The 23,928-nt window shown below is 40.1% G+C and overlaps 1 protein-coding gene across 1 annotated transcript in view; it reads right to left on the bottom strand.

The window, feature by feature from the left end:
* The window catches only part of SLC7A14 (solute carrier family 7 member 14), a 91,211-nt gene extending 68,032 nt beyond the window's left edge, over positions 1-23,179 (bottom strand). The window contains exon 1 of the mRNA XM_074192519.1: positions 22,710-23,179. Within this exon, the coding sequence (XP_074048620.1) occupies positions 22,710-23,013 (304 nt within the window). The 5' untranslated portion in view covers positions 23,014-23,179. The remainder of the gene's footprint in view (positions 1-22,709) is intronic.
* Between the last annotated feature and the right edge of the window lie 749 nt (positions 23,180-23,928).

A 23,928-nucleotide genomic window follows, 5' to 3' on the forward strand; every position in this document is an offset into this window, starting at 1 on the left:
TACCAGCTGCTTACCCATGGCCAAAAATTGACCCATGTTTCCCTGCTCCACAAAACCTCTTCCTCTATTGATCCATCTTGCTAGATAACAACTCATATCTTTCTTCCCTTTGGTGGTTAAACAACTTGAGAAAACTTTCTCCAACTGTTTTTTTTCCCACTTCCATTCCTTTCTTCTTAACTCCTTATGGTCTGGCTTCTGACCTCATCATCCAACAAATTATAAATGATCTCTTACTTGCCAAATTTAATAGTCTGTTTTCATTGCTCATTGTTCTTGACCCTGTTGCGGGTTTCTTTTAAAGCCCCCTGATTCCCTCTCCTCTCTAGGTCTTTGTGATGTGACTCTCACTTGACTCTCCTCTTTCATGCTTGACTACTTTTCGCTTTCCTTTAACCTCATCTAGATTATGTCTACTAACTGAAGGTGTCTCAAGAGTCTGTCCGAGGTTCTCTGCTCTTTCCCTTTCACTAAGCAATTTCATCAGCTTCCACAAATTCAATGATCATTTCTGTGCAGATGATTCTAAGATCTATTTATCCAGTCCTAACTTCTCTTTTCTCCTTTCTCCTTATCTTTCCAACTGCCTATTGGGCATCTTGAATTGGATATAACCATCTTAAATTCAACATGTCCAAGGTTGAACCCTCCTCTCTTCCTAACTTCTCTATTACTGTTGAGGGCAATATCAGTCTTCCAGTACCTCAGCTTGTAACCCAGGTCCATCTGTGACCTCACTCTCTACCCTCCCATATCAAATAAATTGCTAAATCCCATCCATGGCACCTTTATAACATCTCTTGTCTGTACTCCCTTTTCTAGTCTAACTCTGTCATCAGTCTAGGGTAGACGCTCATTAACTCACACTTAGACTATGGCAATAGCCTTCTGGTTTGTCTCCCTGCCTGGTTTTCCCTACTTGAATCCATCCTGCACTCATCAAATTGATCTTCCTAAAGTATAGGCCTGTCCATGCCATTAACTCATTTAATAAATTCTAGTGGTTCTCTGTTACCTCCAAAATCAAATATAAAATTCTCTCATGTGCTTTTAAAGCCCTTTGTAACTTGGCCCCTTCCTATCCTTCCTTCTTTATATCTTATTCTTCTCCCTGTACTCGGTGCCTTAGTGACACTGGCCTCCTTGCTGTCCCTTACACAGGACACTGTCTCCAAATGCAACCATTTCCACTAGTTGGCTTCCATGTCTAGAATGTTCTTCTTCTTCATCTTCACCTCCTGGCTTCCTCAACTTTCTCCAAGTCTCAGTCAAAATTTCACCTTCTATAAGACACCTTTCCTTTCTTCTAAGATGCCTTTCAGTTTATCCCATATGCATCTTGTTTATGCATTGCTGCTTGCGTGTTGTCTCTTTCACTAGAATGTGAACTCCTTGTGGCTGGGACTTTTTTTTTTTTTGCAAGGCAGTGGGGTTAAGTGGCTTGCCCAAGGCCACACAGGTAGGTAATTATTAAGTGTCTGAGGTTGGATTTGAACCCAGGTACTCCTGACTCCGGGGCTGGTGCTCTAACCACTGCGTCACCTAGCTGCCCCATGGTTGGGACTTTTAAAAAACTTTTTTGTGGCCCCTGTGTTCAGCACAGTGCACAATATATAGTAAGCTATTAATATGTGCTTGTCCTTGATGAATAAAAAAGTATTTATTAAAAATTTGCTATGCACAAAGGACTGGAGATGCAAATACAAAAAACCCAAGCCTCTCCGTGCCTTCAAAGACCTTATGTATAGTAGGGAAGCACTATATATACAGAGGAATAGTGGTCAGAGAGAAGTGATTTAGACTTGGGGAAGCAGAGAGATGGGCAATGGCAGAAAGGACTGTGAGCATGGATAAGTGGCTCCCTGAACAGTGGAGAGAAATTCCTTCTCTCCATATAAGATTAGATACTGATTTCCTTCTCAATATCTAATTAATGGCGAGGGGCAAGGCTGTCTTCAAGACTGGTTATTGTTCTTCGTAATTGAGGAAGACCAAAGTGACATCACTGCGTGTGAGAGACAAATGACAGCGTGTCCAACTATGGATGATTACAATAATACGAGCTTGGAATGTTCTACCACAGGTTGGGCACAAATAGTCCATGTGAACACCGGAGGTGGATGCTCTAATCTAGGATGGATCCTAAGAAATAAAGAAAGGGCTCCATAAAAGTGCAAGAATTTAAATGTAAGGGTAGAAATCACACCTATTCTTTTTTTCTCTTTTAAGAGGTCCATGACACAAAAATGGTTAAGAGATCTTGGCCTCAACTCAGAACCAATGATCCCTTGCCTCTGTTTCTCCTCACTGTTGTACTATCTAGGCTTCCTTAGACAATGAAACTCCCCTCCAGAATCTTTGTAATGGGGGACAATAAAAATACTGGTGAAGGGAGCACTACCTCCTATTGGTTTGTAATGAGCAGTAGGCTCCATGCCCAATAGAAACTACCCATATTGTCATCATTCTCAAAGGAACCTTTACCTGGTGCCAGGTGCTAGGTGTCAGGGTTATGTATCCAGAAGTCACATTGTGTCACATTGTGACTCCTTTAATATAGAGCCCCAGTGGGTAGAATAGGAATACTCATGGGATTTTTAAGTGACTTCTCCCAGAACCATTCCTAGGCAAGGAAAAACCAAGTGCTCATAGCTTGAGTTACAAAAATGTGTGGGTCTTCTCACAGTGAAGTATTCTTGAGATGGAATGTGTCCATGATTGTGTTTGTGTTAACATTTGTTAGGTAAGACAGTTGAGAACATTATATCGATTATTTTCTTTAAACTATAAAAGAGTCAAATATGAGCATTTGAAATAATCATCACCAAGATAGGTCAACTTCTGCAATCCATAGCTATTTCTGAGTCCAATAGGATAAAGGAAATGTCTGAAAAGTATGTGGGACCTTATAGGTTACATAATACATATGTGAATATATGCATATGTGTGTATATGTATTTACATTGTAAACATTTATATATCTATACTATTTTTCCTATGATCTATATGCATATACATATATATATATATATGTATACATGTAGTTTCATGGACTTCCATGGTCAAAGAATTAATCACAAAGTAGTTATCCTATTCCTACTATTAGCTAAGCCACCACTACCACCAGCAGCACCAGCACCAGCACCAGCACCAGCACCACCTACCACCACCACCTCCTCCTTTTCCTTCTCCCCCTCCTCCTAACACTACTACCACTACCACCTCCTCCTATTATCAACTTTTATCGCTGCTGCTGCTAGCTAACTTCTATATAGCATTTTTCGGACTGGCAAAACACTTTATATGTTATTTCATTTGATTCAATTACAGATGAGGAAGTTGAGGCTGAGAGAAACTAATTGACTTGCCTGGGGTCTCATGGTTAAGTGAATAGTGAGGGCAGGATTCAAACTCATATCTTCCTAATTCCAAGTTCATCACCTTATTCACTTGGCTACTTAGATCACTGAGTTTTCCATTCTTGAGGAGGCTACTCTCTAGAAAGCAGACACAGTTTGTTGCTAGGACCACACTCAAAACTTCAAGAGAATTTGAGAAAGGCTCCCACTATATTGAGTGGTTTCCAGAGGCTACAGGGACCAAAGGTGGACAAGATGGATTGGCACACAGGGGCTGCCATTTGCCTCCTTGTAGGGAACGTGCACACTGATGTGATCACAGATCCACAAGAGAATTAGAATCCAAAAGATTTCAATAGTCATACCTTGGATCATGGCTTAAGAGTTGGAAGAGAACTTTGAGACCATCATGTCTGATCTCTTCAATTTATAGATAAGCAATCTGAGATAGAGGGAGATTAAATGTCATTCTCAGAGTCACACAACTAGTAGGCATCTGAGGAGCAATTTGAACCCAGGTCTTCCCAAACTCATGTGAGTCCTTGGTCTCCTTTTCTATACTACTTCTCAACCTAGAATGTAAATTCTTGCTTTTAAAAACTTATTATTTATTTTTAACATTATTTAAATATTTTTTGATTCCAAATTCTGCCCCTATCTTTGCTCACTTCATTTTACATCAGATCGTATGGGTCCTCTCATATTTTTCTGACATCATACTGCTTATCATTTCTTATAACATAGTAGTACTCCATCACAATTGCGTGGTCCAATTTGTTCAAGCATTTTCCAATTGACGAACATCCCCTCAATTTCTAATTCTTTGCTACCACAAAAAGCCACTAGAGTATTTTTGTACATTTGTACATTTTTCCTTTTTATTTGGTGTCTTTGGGGTACAGACCTAGCAGTAGTATTGCTGGGTCAAAATATGCATAGTTTTATAGATCTTTGGACTTTGTTCTAAATTGTTCTCCAGGGATGGCTAGGTGACGCTGTGGATAGAGCACTGGCCTTGGAGTCAGGAGTACCTGGGTTCAAATCCAACCTCAGACACTTAATAATTACTTAGCCGTGTGGCCTTGGGCAAGTCACTTAGCCCCATTGCCTTGAAAAATCTAAAAAAAAAATTGTTCTCCAAAATGAGGTCACAACTTCACCAACAATTCATTAGTGTATGATTTCCTTCATCTCTTCTAATATTTGTCATTTTTGATAGATTCAAGGTAGTACCTCAAAGTTCTTTTAACTTATTTTTCTCTAATCCATAGTGATTTAGAGCATTTTGCTCGCCTGACAATAGCTTTGATTTTTTCTTCTGAAAACTATCTATTGACAATTCATCAACTGTGTATGTGTATATATATATTATATATATATATATAATGTATGCATGTATGTATTTATTTACTTACAAAAATTACTCAAATGTTATTAGAGAAATTGGTTATAAAATTTTTTGATATTACTTCATTCTGTTATTTTTTTAAAATCAAAATGGCTTCTCTAATTATCTGTTAATAGATCTGTTTTTACTTTTGCTTTGTCTGAAATTGTAATTGGTGCTCCTCTTTTTATTCCTGATGAAGAATAATAGATTCTGTCCCATCTCCTAATTTTAACTGTGTGTATAAAAACATCTGTTTCAGGTGTGTCTCTTGTAAATAACATATTGTAGGTTTCTGGTTTCTAAACCATTTTGCTATCCACTTCTATTGTATGGGTGAGTTTATTCCATTTTTCTCTCTTTTTATCCTATCTCTCCTCCAAAGTATGTTTGCTTCTGACCACCACCTCCTTTAGTCTGCTTGCCCCTTTCTCTTCTCTCCTTCTTCCCCTGCTTCCTTATTGGGGAGATAGATTTTAATACTCAACTGAGTGTGTGTATGTGAGTTTTTATATATAAATATAAATACATATGCACATATATAGACACATGTATATTCTTCCCTCTTTGAACCAATTTTGATGAAAGGTTCAAGAACTGCTCACTCTGCCCATGTCACATAAAATTCTTCCTTGCACCCCTTTTTTAGTGTGAGATAATTTTCCTTATCCTTTATTTATGGCCATCTTTGAAGTTGTTAATATAAATATACATCAATACATAGATATATGCATTTTTATAACTTGATAAATGATATATAATAATGATTACCATAGAATCTACTGAATGTGCTTCTTTGTGGAATATTTTTGATGTGGTTTTGCAATCACTTTTGCTGAGTGCCAGTTACTCTATCAAAACCTTGCTCAGGAGAAGGCATAGATCAACCCCTTAAAATATTCCCCAAACTGAAGGGTAAGATGAATTTTCCTTGTGGTGTAAAGACAGCTTCTATTTTTAAGAGGAAACAGACTCAAACAATGCTGGTTTCAAATGCACACACACACACACACACACACACACACACACACACACACACACAGAAATATTTTAAGCTCCCAGGATGAAAACAAAAACCCAGTCCCCTTCTCATCCCGTTTTGTGGGTTCAGGAATATTACCCACAAATATGTTACTGGGACAGCAATCTAATTACAGGCAAAATAGACTCACTTCTTTTAGAAGCCCATAAACAGTGAGAATTTTTTTAAACACCTACTGTCTAAAGCAGCATTGTGAAATTTCACCTCACATAGCTCTGCAATTCTTCATGGTACACTTTTAGAAAAATAGAATCTTGAAAAAAGGTTCCCCAGTGAACATAGGGCCCTGTGAAATTAATTTCTGTTACAATAGAAAGAACACTGGCCCTAGTGTCAGGTGACTTAGGTTTAAATCCTATCTCTGTTGCTTATTACCTTTGTGATCTAGGCAAGTCACTTTATCTCCCTAAGCCTCAGTTTCTTTTTCTGTAAAACAAGAAAAATGAAAAAAATTGGTATTAGGTCCTTTCGAGCCCTTGACCTATGAACCAGGAGTCCTATTATTTAAATCTGCCTGCTCCATTAGAATATATAATCTTGGGGGGGAGCTAAGATGGCAGAGGGAAGCCACTATTGATTTAAAAATGCAAATTAATCTAATTCTATGTACTATTTTGTACCTATCAGAAATGAGAAATGCAGGAAGGAAAGAAAAAAAAGGTACACTAATGAACTGTAGTTCATTAGTGGAGTTGTGAACTGGTCCAATCATTTTGGAGAACAATTTGGTAATATGCCCAAATACCACTACTAGGTCTGGTCCTCAAAGAGATTAAAGAAAAAGGAAAAGGACTTTCATATACAAAAAATATTTATATCAATTCTTTTTGTTCTGGCAAAGAATTGGAGATGCTCATCAGTTGAAGAATGACTGAACAGTGGTGGCATATGATTGTGATGGATTACTATGGTGCTGAATAACTGTGGAGATGTTTCAGAAAAAAATTGCAAAACCTAAATGGACTGATGAAAAGTGAAATAAGAAGAACTGGGAGTTCATTGTGCAGAGTAACAGCAATGTTCTAATGATGATCAGCTTTGAAAGACTAATAATTTTATCTATACAATTGATGATCCAAAACAATCTCAAAGGAGTCATGATGAAAAAATTCTATTCACCTCTCTCTAGAGGTGATGAACTCTCAGTGCAAATCACATGATCATTTTCTCACTTTATTTTTTTTGAAAAAAATGGCTAAAATGGAAATATGCTTTGCATGATTTCACATGTATAATTGATATCTTGCTTGCCTTCTCAGTGGGTGGAGAATGAGGTGGGAGGAAAAGAGTTTTGGAATTCAAAATTTAAGAAGAAAAAATGTAAAAAATATAAATAATAAACATATAAATAAGAATACACATTTGTTATTAAGTGCCTTCTATGTTCTCTTGTCATAGGATAGGCATTAGAGATTCAAAGTAAAAAACTTAGCAGTCCCTGCCCTCAAGCAGTTTATATTCTTTTGGATATTGGCATCTTTATTGAATGTGAGCGAAGTTGGGGATATCTGGAATCTGGCCCTTTCTCCATGAAAAATCAAATTCACTTGAAGGCAGCAAAGTTGTGGCTGACCTACTGTCATCCAAAAGACCAGTCTTTTCTATTCTTGTGATGCTTCTCCTGCACACACCATGAAAGGTTACAGCTGCTTGTAATGGTTTTTACCATGTCCCCATGTTGTTGTTCAGTTTTGGGGTCTGACTTTTGTGACCTTATTTGAGGTTTTCTTGGCAAAGGTACTAGAATGCTTTGCCATTTCCTTCTCCAGCTCATTTTTATAGATGAGGAAACTGAGGCAAAAAGCGTTAAGTGACTTTCCCAGGGTCATATAGCTAGTAAATAACTGAGTTCAGATTTGAACTCAGAAAGATGGGTGTTCCTGACTCCAGGTTCTGCACTATATCCACTTTACCAACCAGGTTCCACCTTATCTCTATGAGGATCCTCTAATTACGATGCTATTTAAAAGGATGTCGTTGGGAAATAAAATAGAAAAAACAATTTAAACATAAAACGAAAGAGAAATGGAGTTTTTTATGATAGCTATTAAACTGCCTACACTCTGAAAACTGCATGGAAAGTAAAGTTTGAAAAAGTGCCCTCCTTCCAAAAGAAAAGGTGAACTTTTTGTTTTTTAGTTTTTTTGCCAGGCAATGGGGTTAAGTGGCTTGCCCAAGGCTACGCAGCTAGATAATTATTAAGTGTCTGAGGCTGGATTTGAACTCGGGTCCTCCTGACTCCAGGGCTGGTGCTTTATCCACTGTGCCACCTAGCCACCCCAAAAGGTGAACTTTTAAAAGATTTCTCATAACAATATGAATTATTTTGGCATTGTTATTTTTTTTTTCCTTTCCCTTCTGAATTACAAGGCTGGCTAGATTATCATGCTAATGGATTGTCTATAGGAGGAGAGCTTGGAATTCACAAAGATCTCTTCTATTTCTGTGATGGCCAGAGGGTTTTTTCCTTCAGATATTAATCTGGATAGAAACCTGAATGGTTCTCTTTAGAGATCTAGAATTCTTAGCCCCTTCTGCCCAACATATATCATATCTCTTTCTCTCTCTCTCTCTCTCTCTCTCTCTCTCTCTCTCTCTCTCTCTCTCTCTCTCTCATCTCTAATCTTATCTATATATTTCTGTCTCTGTCTGCCTGTCTGTTTCTCTCATATCTTCTATAATTCTCCAATAGCAGGGTGGGAAAAGACTAACATTAACTTTAATTGAATCATAGAGTTCAAGGCTAGAAGATAGCTTAGAGTTATTCTAGTTTCCCTTTTATTTTACAGACGAGGAAACTGAGGTTTAGTGCTGAAGCAACTAGCTCAAGGTCACATAGCCCATACTTAGCAGAATCATGTTTTGAATTCAGATTTTCCGATTTAAAATCCAAAGTGTTTTCCTTTTTTCCCCAAAAGGGCAAATTTTGATCTATTAGGCTTTAGAGATTTAGTTAAGTAGCTTTTAGTTTTCAAGGTTGTAAGTTGACCCAAGACCTTCCCACATCTGTGAAATAGTGATTCAGATCCTACTGTGTATTCCTGGATAACAGAAGAAATGGAAGTTCTCAAATGGCCTCTTGCCCTTTAGAACTTAAAAAAAATTTTTTTTTTTTAGGTTTTTGCAAGGCAAACGGGGTTAAGTGTCTTGCCCAAGGCCACACGGCTAGGTAATTATTAAGTGTCTGAGACCAGATTTGAACCCAGGTACTCCTTGACTCCAGGGCTGGTGCTTTATCCACTACACCACTACGCCACCCCTAGAACTTTCTAGAACTTAGAACTTTAGAACTTTTCTCAACAATTCTGATATTTTGGGGGTTATTTTCCCCTTTCATTCACATATAGAAGGCTGGATTTGAAGCAAGGAGGGTGTGAGTTCAATGCATTTAAGTATGTATGCATTTTTGTCTTTTGTAACCCATATGCCAACCACAGTGCCAATATTTAGTAAATGTTGATATTTAATAAATGTTTATTTATTTGGATTGAGCTGGGAAACATAACAGTTTTAAAGACTGGGGAATTGGGTTTGAATTCTTGCTATTTTCTGTATGACCTTTAGGAAGTCACTTAACTGCTCTCATCCTTCAATTTCTTCATCTGTCAAAGGAGAGGTCAGACTCGATGATAGTATAACTCCCCCCAGGACAAAATCTTACAGTTTTGCAATTCTATCTGGGCTCCCCTATGTATACACAACTTATTTGCAGGAATGGGGGAAGCCAGAACTGCTGACATAGATAGTTGAGGAGTGGCGGATACACTTAGAAATATAGACTCAAGTTGACAAGTTGGTGTCAACCTCTGGTTGCCATCATGTACCTCATTTATTTCATAAATGTGAAACTGATATTAGCAATCATCACTAGGGAAAAACTCTTTCATGTGACGGGTATATTATATCTGAGATGAAGAGATACAGAGAAATGACATATTGTCAAGTGGATGAAAAGGGGGAAACAGCTCCTAGAGGATGAGCTAGAAATTATGAAGGAAAATCAAACAGGGGTAAATTTAGACTCAATAAAAGGAAAGGCTTCCAGACAATTGCAGTTATCCAAAACTGGAATGGGCTTTCTTGGTGGTAGTGAATTCCCCTTACTAGATATTTTCACATGGCTGGATAGTTGCTACGTGGTGTTGTGGAGCGGCTTCATTTTTAGTTTTCCATTGGATGGTGGCCTCTGAGGTCATTCCCAGTTCTTGAGAGTTTGTGATTCTGTGTCTGATTCAACCCGTCTCCCCAAAGTTTCCATGGTGGAAGTGCTAGCCCTCTATGTACTGTGATAACTTGAAGTTATTTGGAATTGAATATCTATCCCAGGATCTCTTCAGAAGTCCACGGAGTCCCTCTGTGGGTTTTGGGGCAGGTAAGAGCTCTTATTTATTTTGAGAGTGGTGCATGCCGAAGCCCCACTGGGGTGTTTGCAGGGAATCTGGACTCCTTTATATCCAAGTACACTGCCTTTGCCCCATAATCCTCTCCCTAGATCATTGCTTACTCTCTTGCCATTGGCCATGGGCCAGACTCACCACATCCTTTGTTGACTTAGGTGCTATGGGCTTGGCCAAGTGACCTCCACTGTAGCTTAGATCCTTCTCAGCTTGAATAGAATGACTAATGCGCTAAAGTCTGACAGAATCAAGAAAACATCAACAACTGATGTATCTTAGTGCTTAGCCTGTCATCGCATAGACCAGTTTCTAGCAAATGGCCCAAAGAGAAAAGAAAGTCAAAGAATCACCACTTCCCAGAGCTAAAGGGCTCTCGGTGGCCATCTGGGTTTGAGGCCATTCATGCTTTCTAATTTTTTTTACAAGGCACTAGGGTTAAGTGACTTGCCCAAGGCCACACAGCTAGGTCATTATTAAGTGTCTTAGGGCAGATTTGAACTCAGGTCCTCCTGACTCCAGGGCTGGTGCTCTATCCACTGCGCCACCTAGCCGCCCCATTAGCTATTATTTTTAAAGAATTGATAGAATGAGTTTTGTCTATCTTCTATTTTTAGTATACTTAAATATGTTGTGACAGAGAGGGCTAATCACTCACACAGTGCCTCCATTGCAGAAGGCGCCCTGTCCAAGTGGATAGCTCACTGGACCCAGAATTAGGAAAACTTGAGTTCAAATTCTATTGCTTATTAGCTTCATGACCAGGGGCAAAGTGCTTAGTCTTTATGAATCTCTGTTCATATACAACATGGGTAACTAATACTGTATGGGCAGCTAGATGGCACAGTGAACAGAACACCAGCCTTGGAGTCAGGAGGACCTGAGTTCGAATCCATCCTCAAGCACTTGACACTTACTAGCTGTGTGACTTTGGTCATTTACCCCTGATTGCCTGGCATCCAGGACCATCTCCAGTCATCCTGATTCCTGTCTGGCCACTGGACTCAGATGATACTGGAGGAGAAAGTGAGGCTGGTGACTTAGCACACCCCCCCCCCCCCCAACTCCAATCCAGTGCATATGCTTGTCACCTCCCTGATGTCATAGTCTTCAAGAATGAAGGACAAAAACATCACCAACTAATACCTGCAGTAAATAGCCCCTTCATAGGGCTCAGGGGGGTTGGTGAGATATAAGGTGTTCTGCAAATGTTAAAGTACAAAGTCAGAGAGTGAGAGTTGGAAAAGATCTTACAGTCTCCTGAGTCCAACCCTTTAATTTTACAGATGAAGAAACTGAGGCCCAGTGAAGGTGAAGGCACCTGCCAAGGTCCCTCAGGAGCCTGAACCCTGGTCCTCTGATTACAAACCCAGCCTTGATTTTCTCTTAGTTTCTCACAGGCCTGGCTAGCGAGACTTTGCCATGATTAATAATGTCTGGGACTAGTCTACGAATCATAGAAAAACTCAATAGCAACATTTGGAGCTGTCCACAGGTGGCAAGCAGTGGCTGATTCAGTCGATACCAGACCAATTTAGGATCAATAAACCTGTGTGGGATTGATGTTGTTTTTAGAAGAAGTAAACATTTCCTAAATGCTTTCATATAATCTTTCCTTTATTCTATAATCAGAAGGTCAGAGCCATCTAGTTTAAATCTTTTTTTCCGGTGAGGACATTGAGGGCCAGGGTATCCAGGTGGTAAGTGTCAGAGACAGGATTTGAGCTCAGGGCCAATGTGCTCACCCCTTCCATTGCGTCTTCTTTTATGTTTGCTTCTATCCTCTCTGAACTCCCTCAGTATTTATTTTTGTCTTTGTACCCCAGTGTGAGCTTACAGTAGATGCTTAATATAAGAGCTCAATAACACGTACCTTCGGAAGAATTATATGTAGAATAAATACAAAATAAACACAAGGTAGTAAGAGAGGAAAGGCACTAGGAATGAATAAATACTGCCTGGTTGATTATCTGACTGGGCAAGAGAGCAGATGCTAGGGAAAAATCATTAGTCAAGTATATTTAATAACCCTTTATTATACTAGGGCACTCATTGTTATAGATGTTATAGATGATATAGAAAATTTAAAAAAGAAATAAGAAAAAGCAGAGAATATAGCTTTCCCAAAGATGGAATCCCCTAGAATACAATGGTCACGTAATTTATTTCATCATAGGATCCAAGATCTAGAAGAGACCTTGCAGAGCATCTTGTCATTTTACAGATAAGGAAACCGAGGCCCGTGAAGAATAAGTGGTTTGCCTAAGGTTACATGGGTGGTAAGAATCAGAGGTGATCCTTGAACTCAACTCCTCTGACTTCAGACATAGGGCTCTTTCCACTATATCATACGTCCTTATCATCCAAGTCATGCTAAATTCACTTTATGATTAGAGGAGTTTAAAGATCTTGCAAAAATTTGTGTTAAAATAGCTATTCAGGGGCAGCTAGGAGGCACAGTGAATAGAGCACTGGCCCTGGAGTTAAGAGGTCCTGAGTTCAAATCCAACCTAAGACACTGATTACCTAGATGTGTGACTCTGGGCAAGTCACTTAACCCCATTGCCTTGCAAAATCCCTCCTAAAATAGCTATTCACCCCCTTTGGACCTATAAGTGACAGAGTAAGCATTCCAACAATCAGCACCCTAGAAGAGATTGTGATACTCTTGATGGTAGCCTTTTCTCTACCCACGACAGTTGACAGAGTGTTGGGAAGTCTCTTTTCATGTCCTGGTTTATAGGTAATGTACCCCCTGGCCCAAGTTGAAGAGGGTAGAATGAAGGGGTCTCTTTAAAGCAAAAGGGTGGGGTGTCTTGATGAGTCTGATTCTGTCCAGTGACTATAGAGAAAAAGGGATGGAGGTGGGGTTCTGGTGGATGGAGCTCTATGGGAAGTACCAGCATCACTGAGCCTGAAAAGCATGTTTGAGATGTTGGTTCCAAGAGCTGCAGAACTGTTGAACTACATTAATTTCCTTGAAGGGGAGAGGCCTTTGAAAAGTGAGACTGAAATAAAAACCGGGCGACCGACTGGACTCCTGGGGTCCAATGCCCACATCCCGCCTCAGTTTGGCAAAGACTTGGAACAACCAAACAAGTTAACTTGCTGTTAAGCTATCTAAATAATTTCTGTTTCTTAAGACAATAGTCTCTCTGCTTTGAGAAAACAACCCAAGATGAGTAGTCGGAACATGGAGAACCACGTTTAAACTATGTGGGAACCCCAGGACAAACCTCTTGGAAGGGAGACTCTTCCCATCACAATCCTCAAGGTCAGTTCACGGTCTTTGTTCTATACTCTCTGCTGCCTATGGCCATTTCCTCCAGGTCCTTATTGTGGGTTCAGCTTGGTAAATGGATCAACCACTTTAAAGAAAGTTAGAGGATTGCAGAGTTATAACTCGGGCGGGGAAGCTTGGACTTTATCCCAGGATGCCAACATCTGGTAGGGGGATTGTGCTTCATCCCTGTGACAATTCTCTGACTTGCTTTACTTGTGGTATATGTGACTGCCCCCAGGATCCCTTGCTATGGTGCCACTTTTCCAGGGTTCACATTTCTCTAGCCCTTTCCCTTCCCCTGTTGTTTTTCCTGGATCTGCCTTTCCCCCACTTACTTTCCTTTTCCTTTTTCTTTTTTGTTGTTTTATTTTTCTTCAAGGTAATGGGGTAAAGTGACTTGCCCAAGGCCACAGAGCTAGGTCATTATTAAGTGTCTGAGGTTGGATTTGAACTCGGGTACTCCTGTCAGGGCTGGTGCTCTATCCACTGTACCACCTAGTCACCCCCTCCCCCACTTTCTCAAGGCTAAAACATAAGGGAATGCAGATTGTTATTCATGACAGGGGCCACATGGACTTTCTTGGGAATGGGCCACACATGAAGCAAGGCAGCTGTACTTGGTAGAAATAGACTGTTTTCTTCACTTCATGTCATGCCACAGGGACCCATGCTCTACCTTCATGTTGTGATGTTCAGGGTGTATTAGAGAAAGTGAGGTCATGAAACTTTCCTTATCCCTTGCAGCCTCCAGTTGCCTCCCTGTGAGACATGAGCCATCATGGACCAGGTCTCTGTTCAGGTATACCCCACAACTGTTTTTCTCCAGACTTTGGAATCCCTAGTTATGGATCTGACTATAGCAGGAAATAAAAATAGGAAACTCAATAACTGAGCCCCAAACTCAAGAAAAATATGCTGACATGGCCATTAACCTCAGTCAACCCCTCATCACCTCTCATGGACCTGGTCTATTGTGATGACCTCTGAACTGATGTCCTTGCCTCAAGTCTTTCCTTCCTCTGATTCCTTCTCCCCATCTGCCACAGGGACAGTCCTGATCCTGTCACTTCTCTCCTCAAGGGCTTTCTAGAGCCTCTAGAACAAACCCCTCTGATTATGAATGGGTTTTAAATTATGGCTCCAGTATCTGTTTCCAGGTTGGTAATACATTATCTCCCCCATTTCCCATTCATTCTCTGGATTTGCCTATAGGCTTTTTACTCTTGCCTGGACATGAATTCTCTCCAAGCCTTTGTACAGGCTCCAAGTCCTGAGGACTCTTCTTAACTCAATTTTGGAATCACTAGCTCCCTAAAGCACCTTTTCTGATCCCATGAGTAGTGAGTGGTTCTCCTCTCTCCCATTGCTCTGAATTTACTTTGTCCGTATTTTTAATTTAGTCAACCAATATTTGTTAATATTTATTTAGTTTCTGTCAAATGTAAGCATTGGGAACAAAAGAAAGGGAAAGAACCACGGTTTCTATTTAATTGTCTTTACACATGCATGTATATGAATATATGTGTGTGTGTGTGTGTGTAATGTGAGTTAATATGAAGGTGCAAATAGATGGATAGATGCAATTATATATATATATGTAATATATGTGTGAACATTTGCCCGTAGGTGTCTACAGATGATATCTCTCAGTAGGATATATTGGTTCCCCCCAAATTGTTATAACTCCTTTGTCTGAAATCTATAAGGTGATCAATAATTGGTTGTTGGCTTGAATTGAACATAGTCAAGCCTGAAATTGATATATATATATATATTATATATATAATATATATTTATAGATGTATCGCTATCTCTGTTTCATCTCATTTCTCTCTCTATCTCATCTCTCTCTTTTTTCTCTATCAATTTCTCCATAGCTCTCTACCTATTTTACCAAGCTTAGAGACTTTGCTTAGACTCAGATAGAAACTTTGCCCTTCATAGAGAGAAATAGATACATGTGCTAGCGATGGGCCACCAGCTCATCTGGTCCTGCGTCCTTGTGGGGCTCTGCTTGACTGTATTCTCCACCTGCACATTCTCCCAGAGACTCCCTGAGCTTCAGTTTGCTCATCTTTGTCATGAGGGAGGTGAACAAGGTGATCTCTGCCCTTCCTCATTCTTGGCGCCTTTCTTCTGAGATCACGTTTGCCTTTGAGCTCATTGCCTGTTTATCCTGCCCATATTTATCCAGTTTTATAGGGCTGTTTGTTTGTTGTCCGCCCCATTAGTCTATAGACTCCTCAAGGACAACGTCCGAATTTTGCTTTTCTTTGTTGTACAGTGTGTGCAAAGTGACAGATGCAGAATAAGTCCTTAAATACCAATCAACTGAATGACTGCTGGGACCTCTTATACCCCAAAGATGGGATCTATATAGAATCTTTCATTGAAGAGAACATCCAGTTCCTGATGTCTCTTTCTGAGAGGAGAGAACATCCAGTGTATGAAATATTTGCCCGTCAAAGGGAAGTGGGTACTAATAAGCCAGGCAGCCAAGGTACACTCATCTAGAGTCCTTTGACTGTGGGTGGTAAAATGTTTTTCAAAGACCAGTGAATTCACCAGTTTATGGAACTCCTTGGTGAGTAAACTCCCTCTGTCAAAGCAGATCAGTATCTTTTTTTACAATGGACAGTTTTAGAACAGGATTTTTTAACTTGGGCTCTGAGAGCTTTTCTTCCTTATTTTTTAAAACTTTTCTTCCTTCAAAGATGTGTATGCTTTGATGCAGGGTAGCTAAGTGATGCGGTGGACAGAGCACTGGCCTTGAAGTCAGGATGGGAGTTCGAATCCAAGCCTTGGACACTTGATACTTACTAATTGTGTGACCTTGGGCAAGTTAACCTTGATTACCTCACATCTAGGGCCATCTCCCGTCATCTTGTTTCATATCTGACCACTGGACCCAGATGACTCTGGAGGAGAAAGTGAGGCACAGCCACCCCCTCTCTCAAAATCCAGTCCACAGCCATTATGGCATCACCTCCCTCATGTCATCGTGGTCTTCCTCAGTAACAAAGGACAAACAACATGAATTGATGCCGAGTGAATGAGCAGAACCAGAACATTACACACACTCTCGACAACATGGGGTGATGATCAACCATGATGGACTTGTTCATTTCAGCAGCCCAGTAACCAAAGACAATTTCAAGGGATATGTGATAGAAAATACCACCCATATCCAGAAAAGGAGCTGTGAGGTTTAAATGAAGACCAAAATTTCTTATCTTCTTTTTTTTTCTTTTGGCAAGGCAATGGGGTTAAGTGACTTGCCCAAGGTCATACAGCTAAGTAAATATCAAGTGTCTGAGGCCAGATTTGAACTCAGGTCCTCCTGACTCCAGGGCTAGTGCTCTATCCACTGTGCCACCCAGTTGCCCCAAAAGCTTACCATCTTCAATTTTTACAAGTTGTCTTATGTATTATGTCATTTCCCCCTAATTTTTTCCCTTCCATTTGGATCTGATTCTTCTCTTACAACATGTTCAATATCGATCGATGTTTAGAATGGCCATAAATGTAAAGCCTATATAAGATTGCATTCTGTCGGGGGAGGGGAGAGAGAAGGGAGGGAGGGAAAAAATTGTAAAACTCTAAACAGTTCAAAAAATGATTGGTTAAAAACCATCATTGTATATAGTTGGAAAAACAAATAAATAAAATGGTTTTTTTTAGGTTTTTGCAAGGCAAATGGGGTTAAGTGGCTTGCCCAAGGCCACACAGCTAGGTAATTATTAAGTGTCTGAGACCGGATTTGAACCCAGGTACTACTGACTCCAGGGCCAGTGCTTTATCCACTGTGCCACCTAGCTGCCCCTAATAAAATGTTTTTTAAAAAAATTTTCTTCCTCTTCCCTCCCTCCTTTCCTCCCTCCCTCCCTCCCTCCCTTCCTTCCTTCCTTCCTTCCTTCCTTCCTTCCTTCCTTCCTTCCTTCCTTCCTTCCTTCCTTCCTTCCTTCCTTCCTTCCTTCCTTCTTCCTTCCATATTGATAAACTGTATTTCAATATAATGGTTTCCTTTGCAATCTTACTATTTTATTTTGTTCACTTAACATTATTCATAGAAGGAATCCATAGACTTCACCAGACTGCCAAAAGGGTCCAGGAGGCAAAAAAAGGGTGAACCCTGTCATAGACCATATTCTGAGAAATTAAGTGACTTGCTAAACCCAGATCTTTTTTGGATCCCAGGCTGATTCTCTACCACACCGCCTTACCTCCCATAGGATCACGTATTAGTCGAATTAGGAGCTGGTTTTAGAGATCAGCACGGGGTAGTGATCTTTGTAAATATAAAATGATCTATGTACTACATACTTAGACCTTACAAAATTTCCCTCTTTAAGTTCAAAGTGCATAAAACTCAGCTGAGTCATACTCAACTCTTCATGAACTAATTAATTTGTATTAAAAGAAAATACAGAAAACAATCACACTATGAGTGGGGAGTGATGATGATGTTTGTCCTTTGTTCTCAAAGAAGACCAGGATATCAGAAAGGTGAAGCCATGACAAGCAAGTGATTTGGATTTGAATGAGAGGGTCCTGTCCTAAGTCACCAACCTCACTTTCTTCTCTAGAAGCAGTTGGGTTCTGTGGCCAGGCATTCATCAAGACAACTGGAGATGGCCCTGAATGTGAGGCAACCAGGGTTAAATGCCTCTCCTAGGGTCACACAGATAGTAAGTGTTAAGTGTCTGAGGGCAAATTTGGACTCAGGCCCTCCTGACTCCAGGGCTGGTGCTCTATGCACTGTACCACCTAGCTGCCCTGGGTTGGGGGAGTGGGATAGGAAAATTCTTGAGTGAATTGAAGGTTAAGTAGAAAATTAATTTTGTTTCATCATTTGCTGAAAGTCTTTTATCTGATTCAGCAAGTCCAGGGTGATGAATATATTTGAGTCTTTGCTTTTTGGGTGAGGATATTGGAGACTCTTGTAGGGTACTGGAGAAGGTGTAGACTAGACTTGGAATGCAAGTACTCTTTAAACAATTGCTTCTGTGATGTTCAGTTTGATGATGGAATTGGGAGGACATGAATTCAAATCTTGATTCCAATACATACCAACAACATGGTGATGTTTGTCCTTCACTCTTTTTTTTTAGGCTTTCTTTTTACAAGGCAAATGGGGTTAAGTGGCTTGCCCAAGCAATTATTAAGTGTCTGAGACCGGATTTGAACCCAGCTACTCCTGACTCCAGGGCCGGTGCTTTATCCACTATGCCACCTAGCTGCCCTGTCCTTCACTCTTGAAGAAGACCATGGCATCAGGGAGGTAATGCCATGACAAACACAAGAACTGGATTTGAGTGGGGGGGAGGGCTGTGCTAAGTCACTATCCTCACTTTCCCCTCCAGTCATCTGGGTCCAGTGGCCAGATAGAAATCAGGACTACTAGAGATGGCTCTAGATATGAGTCAATCAGGGTTAAGGCACTTGCCTAAGGCCACACAGCTAGTAAGTGTCAAGTGTCTGAGACTGGATTCGAACTCCCATCCCGATTACAAGGCCAATGCTCTATTCATTGGACCAACTATATATCCCTAGACAAATCACTTAATTTCCTAGTGCTCTTGGCAATGAGGAATTTTAAGTTACAAAGTACAAACTCAGTTTAAGTTACAAACTTAAGTAGTTACTCATCAATGAAACAAGGAATTGGGTGTTTTATTGGGAGCTCTCTATTTCAATAAAACAAGATATTGATCTTGGGATTGACCCACTCCCATGATGAAATCCTAGAGATGGGTTTCTTTGTTTGATGATTTGTGTTTCCCTAGGAGTCAAATGTAGCATTACTATCCTGTTGATGAAGTGACTTGGTCCAACTCATCTAGGAAGTTTTTTGGAATGATGTACTCAATGTTTATATCTTTTGATTGAGTAATACCAATATTGATCATTTTCTCCAAAATATAATGCAAAAGGAAAATTGACTCTCTTGTGTGTGTGTGTGTGTGTGTGTGTGTGTGTGTGTGTGTGTATCAAAGCATTCATAGCAGCATTATTTGTTGTAGCAATAAAATAAACCCAGAAAAAAAGTGGATTCCCATTGATGAGGGAATGGATGGACAAATGATGGTATGTGAATGCTATGAATATCATGGCCCAGTAAGAAATGAAAACTATGAAGAATTCAGAGAGACTTAAGATTTGTCTGACATGATACAAAGTACGCAGCAGCTAGAGAACATTTTTTAGTAATGGAAACAAAAAATACATTATGAACACAATGATAATCTTTCTTTTGGAAGACTAGTGAGGAAACATATATCCTTCTTCTTGATAGGGGAGGGAAGCTACAGTCGGAGAATGATAACTAAGCTCTTCAGACATGGATCATGTGTCAGTTCACTTTGCTTAATTTTAATTCTTTGTTACAGATGAGTTTGGTTGAGTGGGGACAGCACTGGGAGATGACGATGGTTTGGAAAATCACCAATAAAACAATAAAACATAAACATTGAATACAAGCAGGGATGTGCTGGAGGCAGCTCATACAAGTTCACTGGAGATGAACACCAAATTTTCAGTGGGAGCATCCACATCTCCTAAACCAGCAAACAATATAAACCAGGATTGAAGTAATTGGTTTTGTGATTATCTAAACTTTAGGAAGCATTACTAATTCAGATCATGCTTAAAAAGATGTGGTTCTCCCTTCCTCTGATTTTCACAGATCTGGATGTTAAACATTTTACAAGCACACCCCTGAATACAGGTGAAGACCCGGGTAATGTAGTATTCTGGTCCATTACACTCTCACTGTAAAAAAAGATCTACCATCCTTAGATTTAGACATCAATCTTTAGGAAATGTATCTGGAACCCCATTTTTTCAAGGCAATGGGGTAAAGTGATTTGCCTAAGGTCACGCACAGCTAGAGAATTTTTAAGTATCTGAGGCTGGAGTTGAACTCAGGTACTCCTGACTCCAGGGCTGGAGCTCTATCTACTATACCACCTAGTTGCCCCAGAACCCCATTTTTGAACAACCTTAAAGAACCTTATTGAAATTTTTTCTAACCCTCAGTCACAGAGCTCTTGTCAATTCTAGATTCTGAAAGACAGTGCAAAAATATTAGGAGGTTGCTCTCTGACCTCAGACTTTGAGAAAACACAGGAGCCTTTGACTTGTCATCATTGCCCATTAACAAAAGTGATTTTGGAAATGCTGAGCCTAACACACATTGTAATGTGCTATTTGTCCCCATTGTTATGACGAACTCAGCAAATTGGAGGAGAGTGGCTCAGGATGAATGGAGAAGCAGCAGAGAGTGGAAATGAGTATTAATAAAAGCTAAGTGAAAAGGATGGGCTCATTACTAGGCAGAATTCTTCAATAGCTTAAAGGCAGCATCCCACAGCTCTGACCCTTAGCATTACTTAAAACCAGAAATCTCTCAGGAAATCAGGGTCATAGATCTAGCACTGGAGGGGACCTCAGAAACCATCCAACCAACTCCTCATTTTACAGATAATGAGTCTGAGTCTCAGAGAGGGAAAGAGAATTGCCCAAAGTCATACAAGCAGTAAGCATCAGAAGCAGCATTTTAATCCAGGACTCCTGACGCCAGAGCAGGATCCTTTCCACCATGGCACCCACTTTACTGACATTAATTTTCATTGCTCGTGGTTCGTGAAATCATCAGCCTTTTAGAAAAAATATTCATTAATCTCAGACATTTAATAGCTATGTGACCTTGGGCAAGTCACTTGACTTCTCTTTGCCTCAGTTTCCTCATGTGTACAAGTGTCTGGTTTATTAATAGAACCTACCTCCCAGGGTGACTATTAAGACCAAATGAAATATGTGAAGAGTTTTTGCAAACCTTAAACAATAAACATGAAACGATCAGTGTTATTATTGTCATCATCATCATTATTATTATTATTATGGATAATTGGCAGGTTGATAGGACTTGCCAACTGGTTTCACTTTGGTCACCCAGGGTCATCTCTGCACAATGGGGAGTCATCAGAGAAGGATTCCAGTGGATAAAGACCAACCAGCTTGATGCCATACTTATGATTTATCCCATTATTCCACTGTGTGTACATATATATTATGTAAGTGTAAGTATAAGAATGTGTGTTTATGAATAGGTATGTTTGTGTATGTATGAGTATATAGGTTTATGTGGGAGTATGTGAAAGTGTGTGTGAGAATGAGTGTACATATGATCATGTGAATGTGTATGTGAGTTTACATGAGAATGAGTATGTGAGAGTGTCGGTGTGATGAGTATAAGTGAGGGCGTGTATGTGAAGCTTGTAATCTGTGACTAGGGAACATAGTTTAAAGATTTTTGAAGTAAAAATAAAACAGTCCCTGTGAGTTCACTCTCTACTGGGCAGAACTGGTGATGGGCTTCTAACCATGTGGGACCAGTTGTTGATATGAATTGCTGCTTGTTCATGTCCTTTGACCACTTGTCAATTGGGGAATGGCTCTTAGTGTAAATTTGAAGGGATTCCTTCTATAGACTGCAAATGAATCTTTATTGGAGAAATTTGGGTCTACAACTATGTATCTCTTTAAGACACTTTGTTTTTATTTTCACTGTGGGTGAGGAGAAAAAAATAAACATTTGTAATTTTAAAAAAGGGGGAAAGGGGGAAGTAGCAAGGGGTAAACTGGGCCTGGAGTCAGGAACTCATTTCATGAATTCAAATCTAGTCTCAAAAACTCAGCATTACAAATCACTTAACCCTGTTTGCCTTAGTTTCCTCATCTGTAAAATGAATTGGAGAAGGAAATGGTGAACCACTACATTATCTCTAACAAGAATACTCCAGAAAGATCTTAAAGAATTGGACATGACTGAAATGACAAAACAACAATAAGAAATTGAAAAAACCCCCATAGTTTGATAATTGTACTTCATTGCAATTTGTTTTCATTTTACCTTTCTGTCTCAGTTTGCAACAAAGCATCTGGTGCTTAATAAATGTTCTTTGAATTTAAACTCATATAGTAACTTCTTAATAAATGCATTTCATTCATTCATTCACTCACTCAGTCATTCATTCACTGAAGTGCCAGTCAGAATAGCTTTACTCTTTGCCATCTTACTTCTTAGCCCACCGTCCTGTTTCTGCTAGCTTATCACCCTCAGCTCCTAGAGGGCAACTGGAACTGATGAATTAAATTGAGTTATCTGAGGAAGACAGATTTCCCTTGGGATTCCCCCTTGTCCCAACCTCCACCACGTTGACCCCAAGGCCTAGATACTCACCTGATAAGATAGAAGCCACAGCTGCAATGATAAAGGACACGATGACACCAGGTCCTGCCATTTCTTTTGCCACCAGTCCAGAAACCACATACATGCCAGTGCCCACACAGCTGCCAACCCCAAGGGAGATGAGGTCCATGGTGGTGAGCACCTGGGCCAGTTTGGTTCCATGAGATGTAGTGCCTCCTGTGCCTTCCAACATCGACTCCACGGGCTTAGTGCGAAGGATCCTAGAGTGCATGGCATACCAAGCAGCCCCCCATTGTACCCGCCGGGGGTCCAGAGAGGCCAAGAAGCCACTCATTATGAGGGAGAGGGGTGGAGGCAAGTGCCCAGCTGCTTGGAGAGATTGGAGGGCTTAGTCAATAGTTCAGGAGTACATCAACTTCAAGAGAGGAGAGACTCTCCTTTCAGAAGAGATCCAGAGAGTCCCACAGCCACATGGTTTAGCCAAGGACTTCCTCCTTTTTCTGAAGCTTAGGGTCTTGTGGGAAACCCTAGAAGGAAAAGGACAAAAGAAAAGGGTGTGTGAGATCAAATGGAAGTAACCTTAGGGTCCAGAGGACTGTGGCTCAAAGTCTCAACTCAGTCTAGGGCCATAATTAGAGTATGTCAATTGGATCTTTGATGCAGAGCACTGAAAGTAAGGCCCTGGTGATAATTACATTCCTTTAGTCATATAGAAACAAATGAACTTAGCAAGTAGTTAGGAAGAATAATTAATGTTACAGACTTTGATTAAAAAAAATCATATTTGGAAGTGTGTGCTTGTGCTAAATATGACAAGTTAATTAGCAAAATTGCTCAATTTGTCTTCCCTCCTGCATCTTTTAATTGTTTTTACAAATGAAGAGAAAGTTTTATTCATGCTCTTTTTTCATGTTTATCACTACCCCTAACTCATTTTCCCCTATCCTTTAAGTAGAAACCTTCCCCTATAACAATTATAGATAGTCAAATAAGACAAACGAACACATACACAAATGATAATTGCTTAAAATAGGGAGTTAGAAGATGGGTGTTTTCCCCCCTCCAATTCAGGTCTTCCTTGGCCCAGCCCTGCCTAATTCCCTGGAATCAGCCTCTCTAGCTATGGCCTCATTGGGGTTCAAGATCTCTGCCTATAAGGATCAGCAACCCCACCGGTGGGGTCTCAAGGTATTTCCTGCTAAGGATTCTCATTTCCAATGGTTTTCTCTAACCCCTTTGGTTGTCTTTG

Source organism: Macrotis lagotis, chromosome 6 (genome assembly GCF_037893015.1).
Source record: "Macrotis lagotis isolate mMagLag1 chromosome 6, bilby.v1.9.chrom.fasta, whole genome shotgun sequence".
Classification (NCBI taxonomy): Eukaryota; Metazoa; Chordata; class Mammalia; order Peramelemorphia; family Peramelidae; genus Macrotis; species Macrotis lagotis.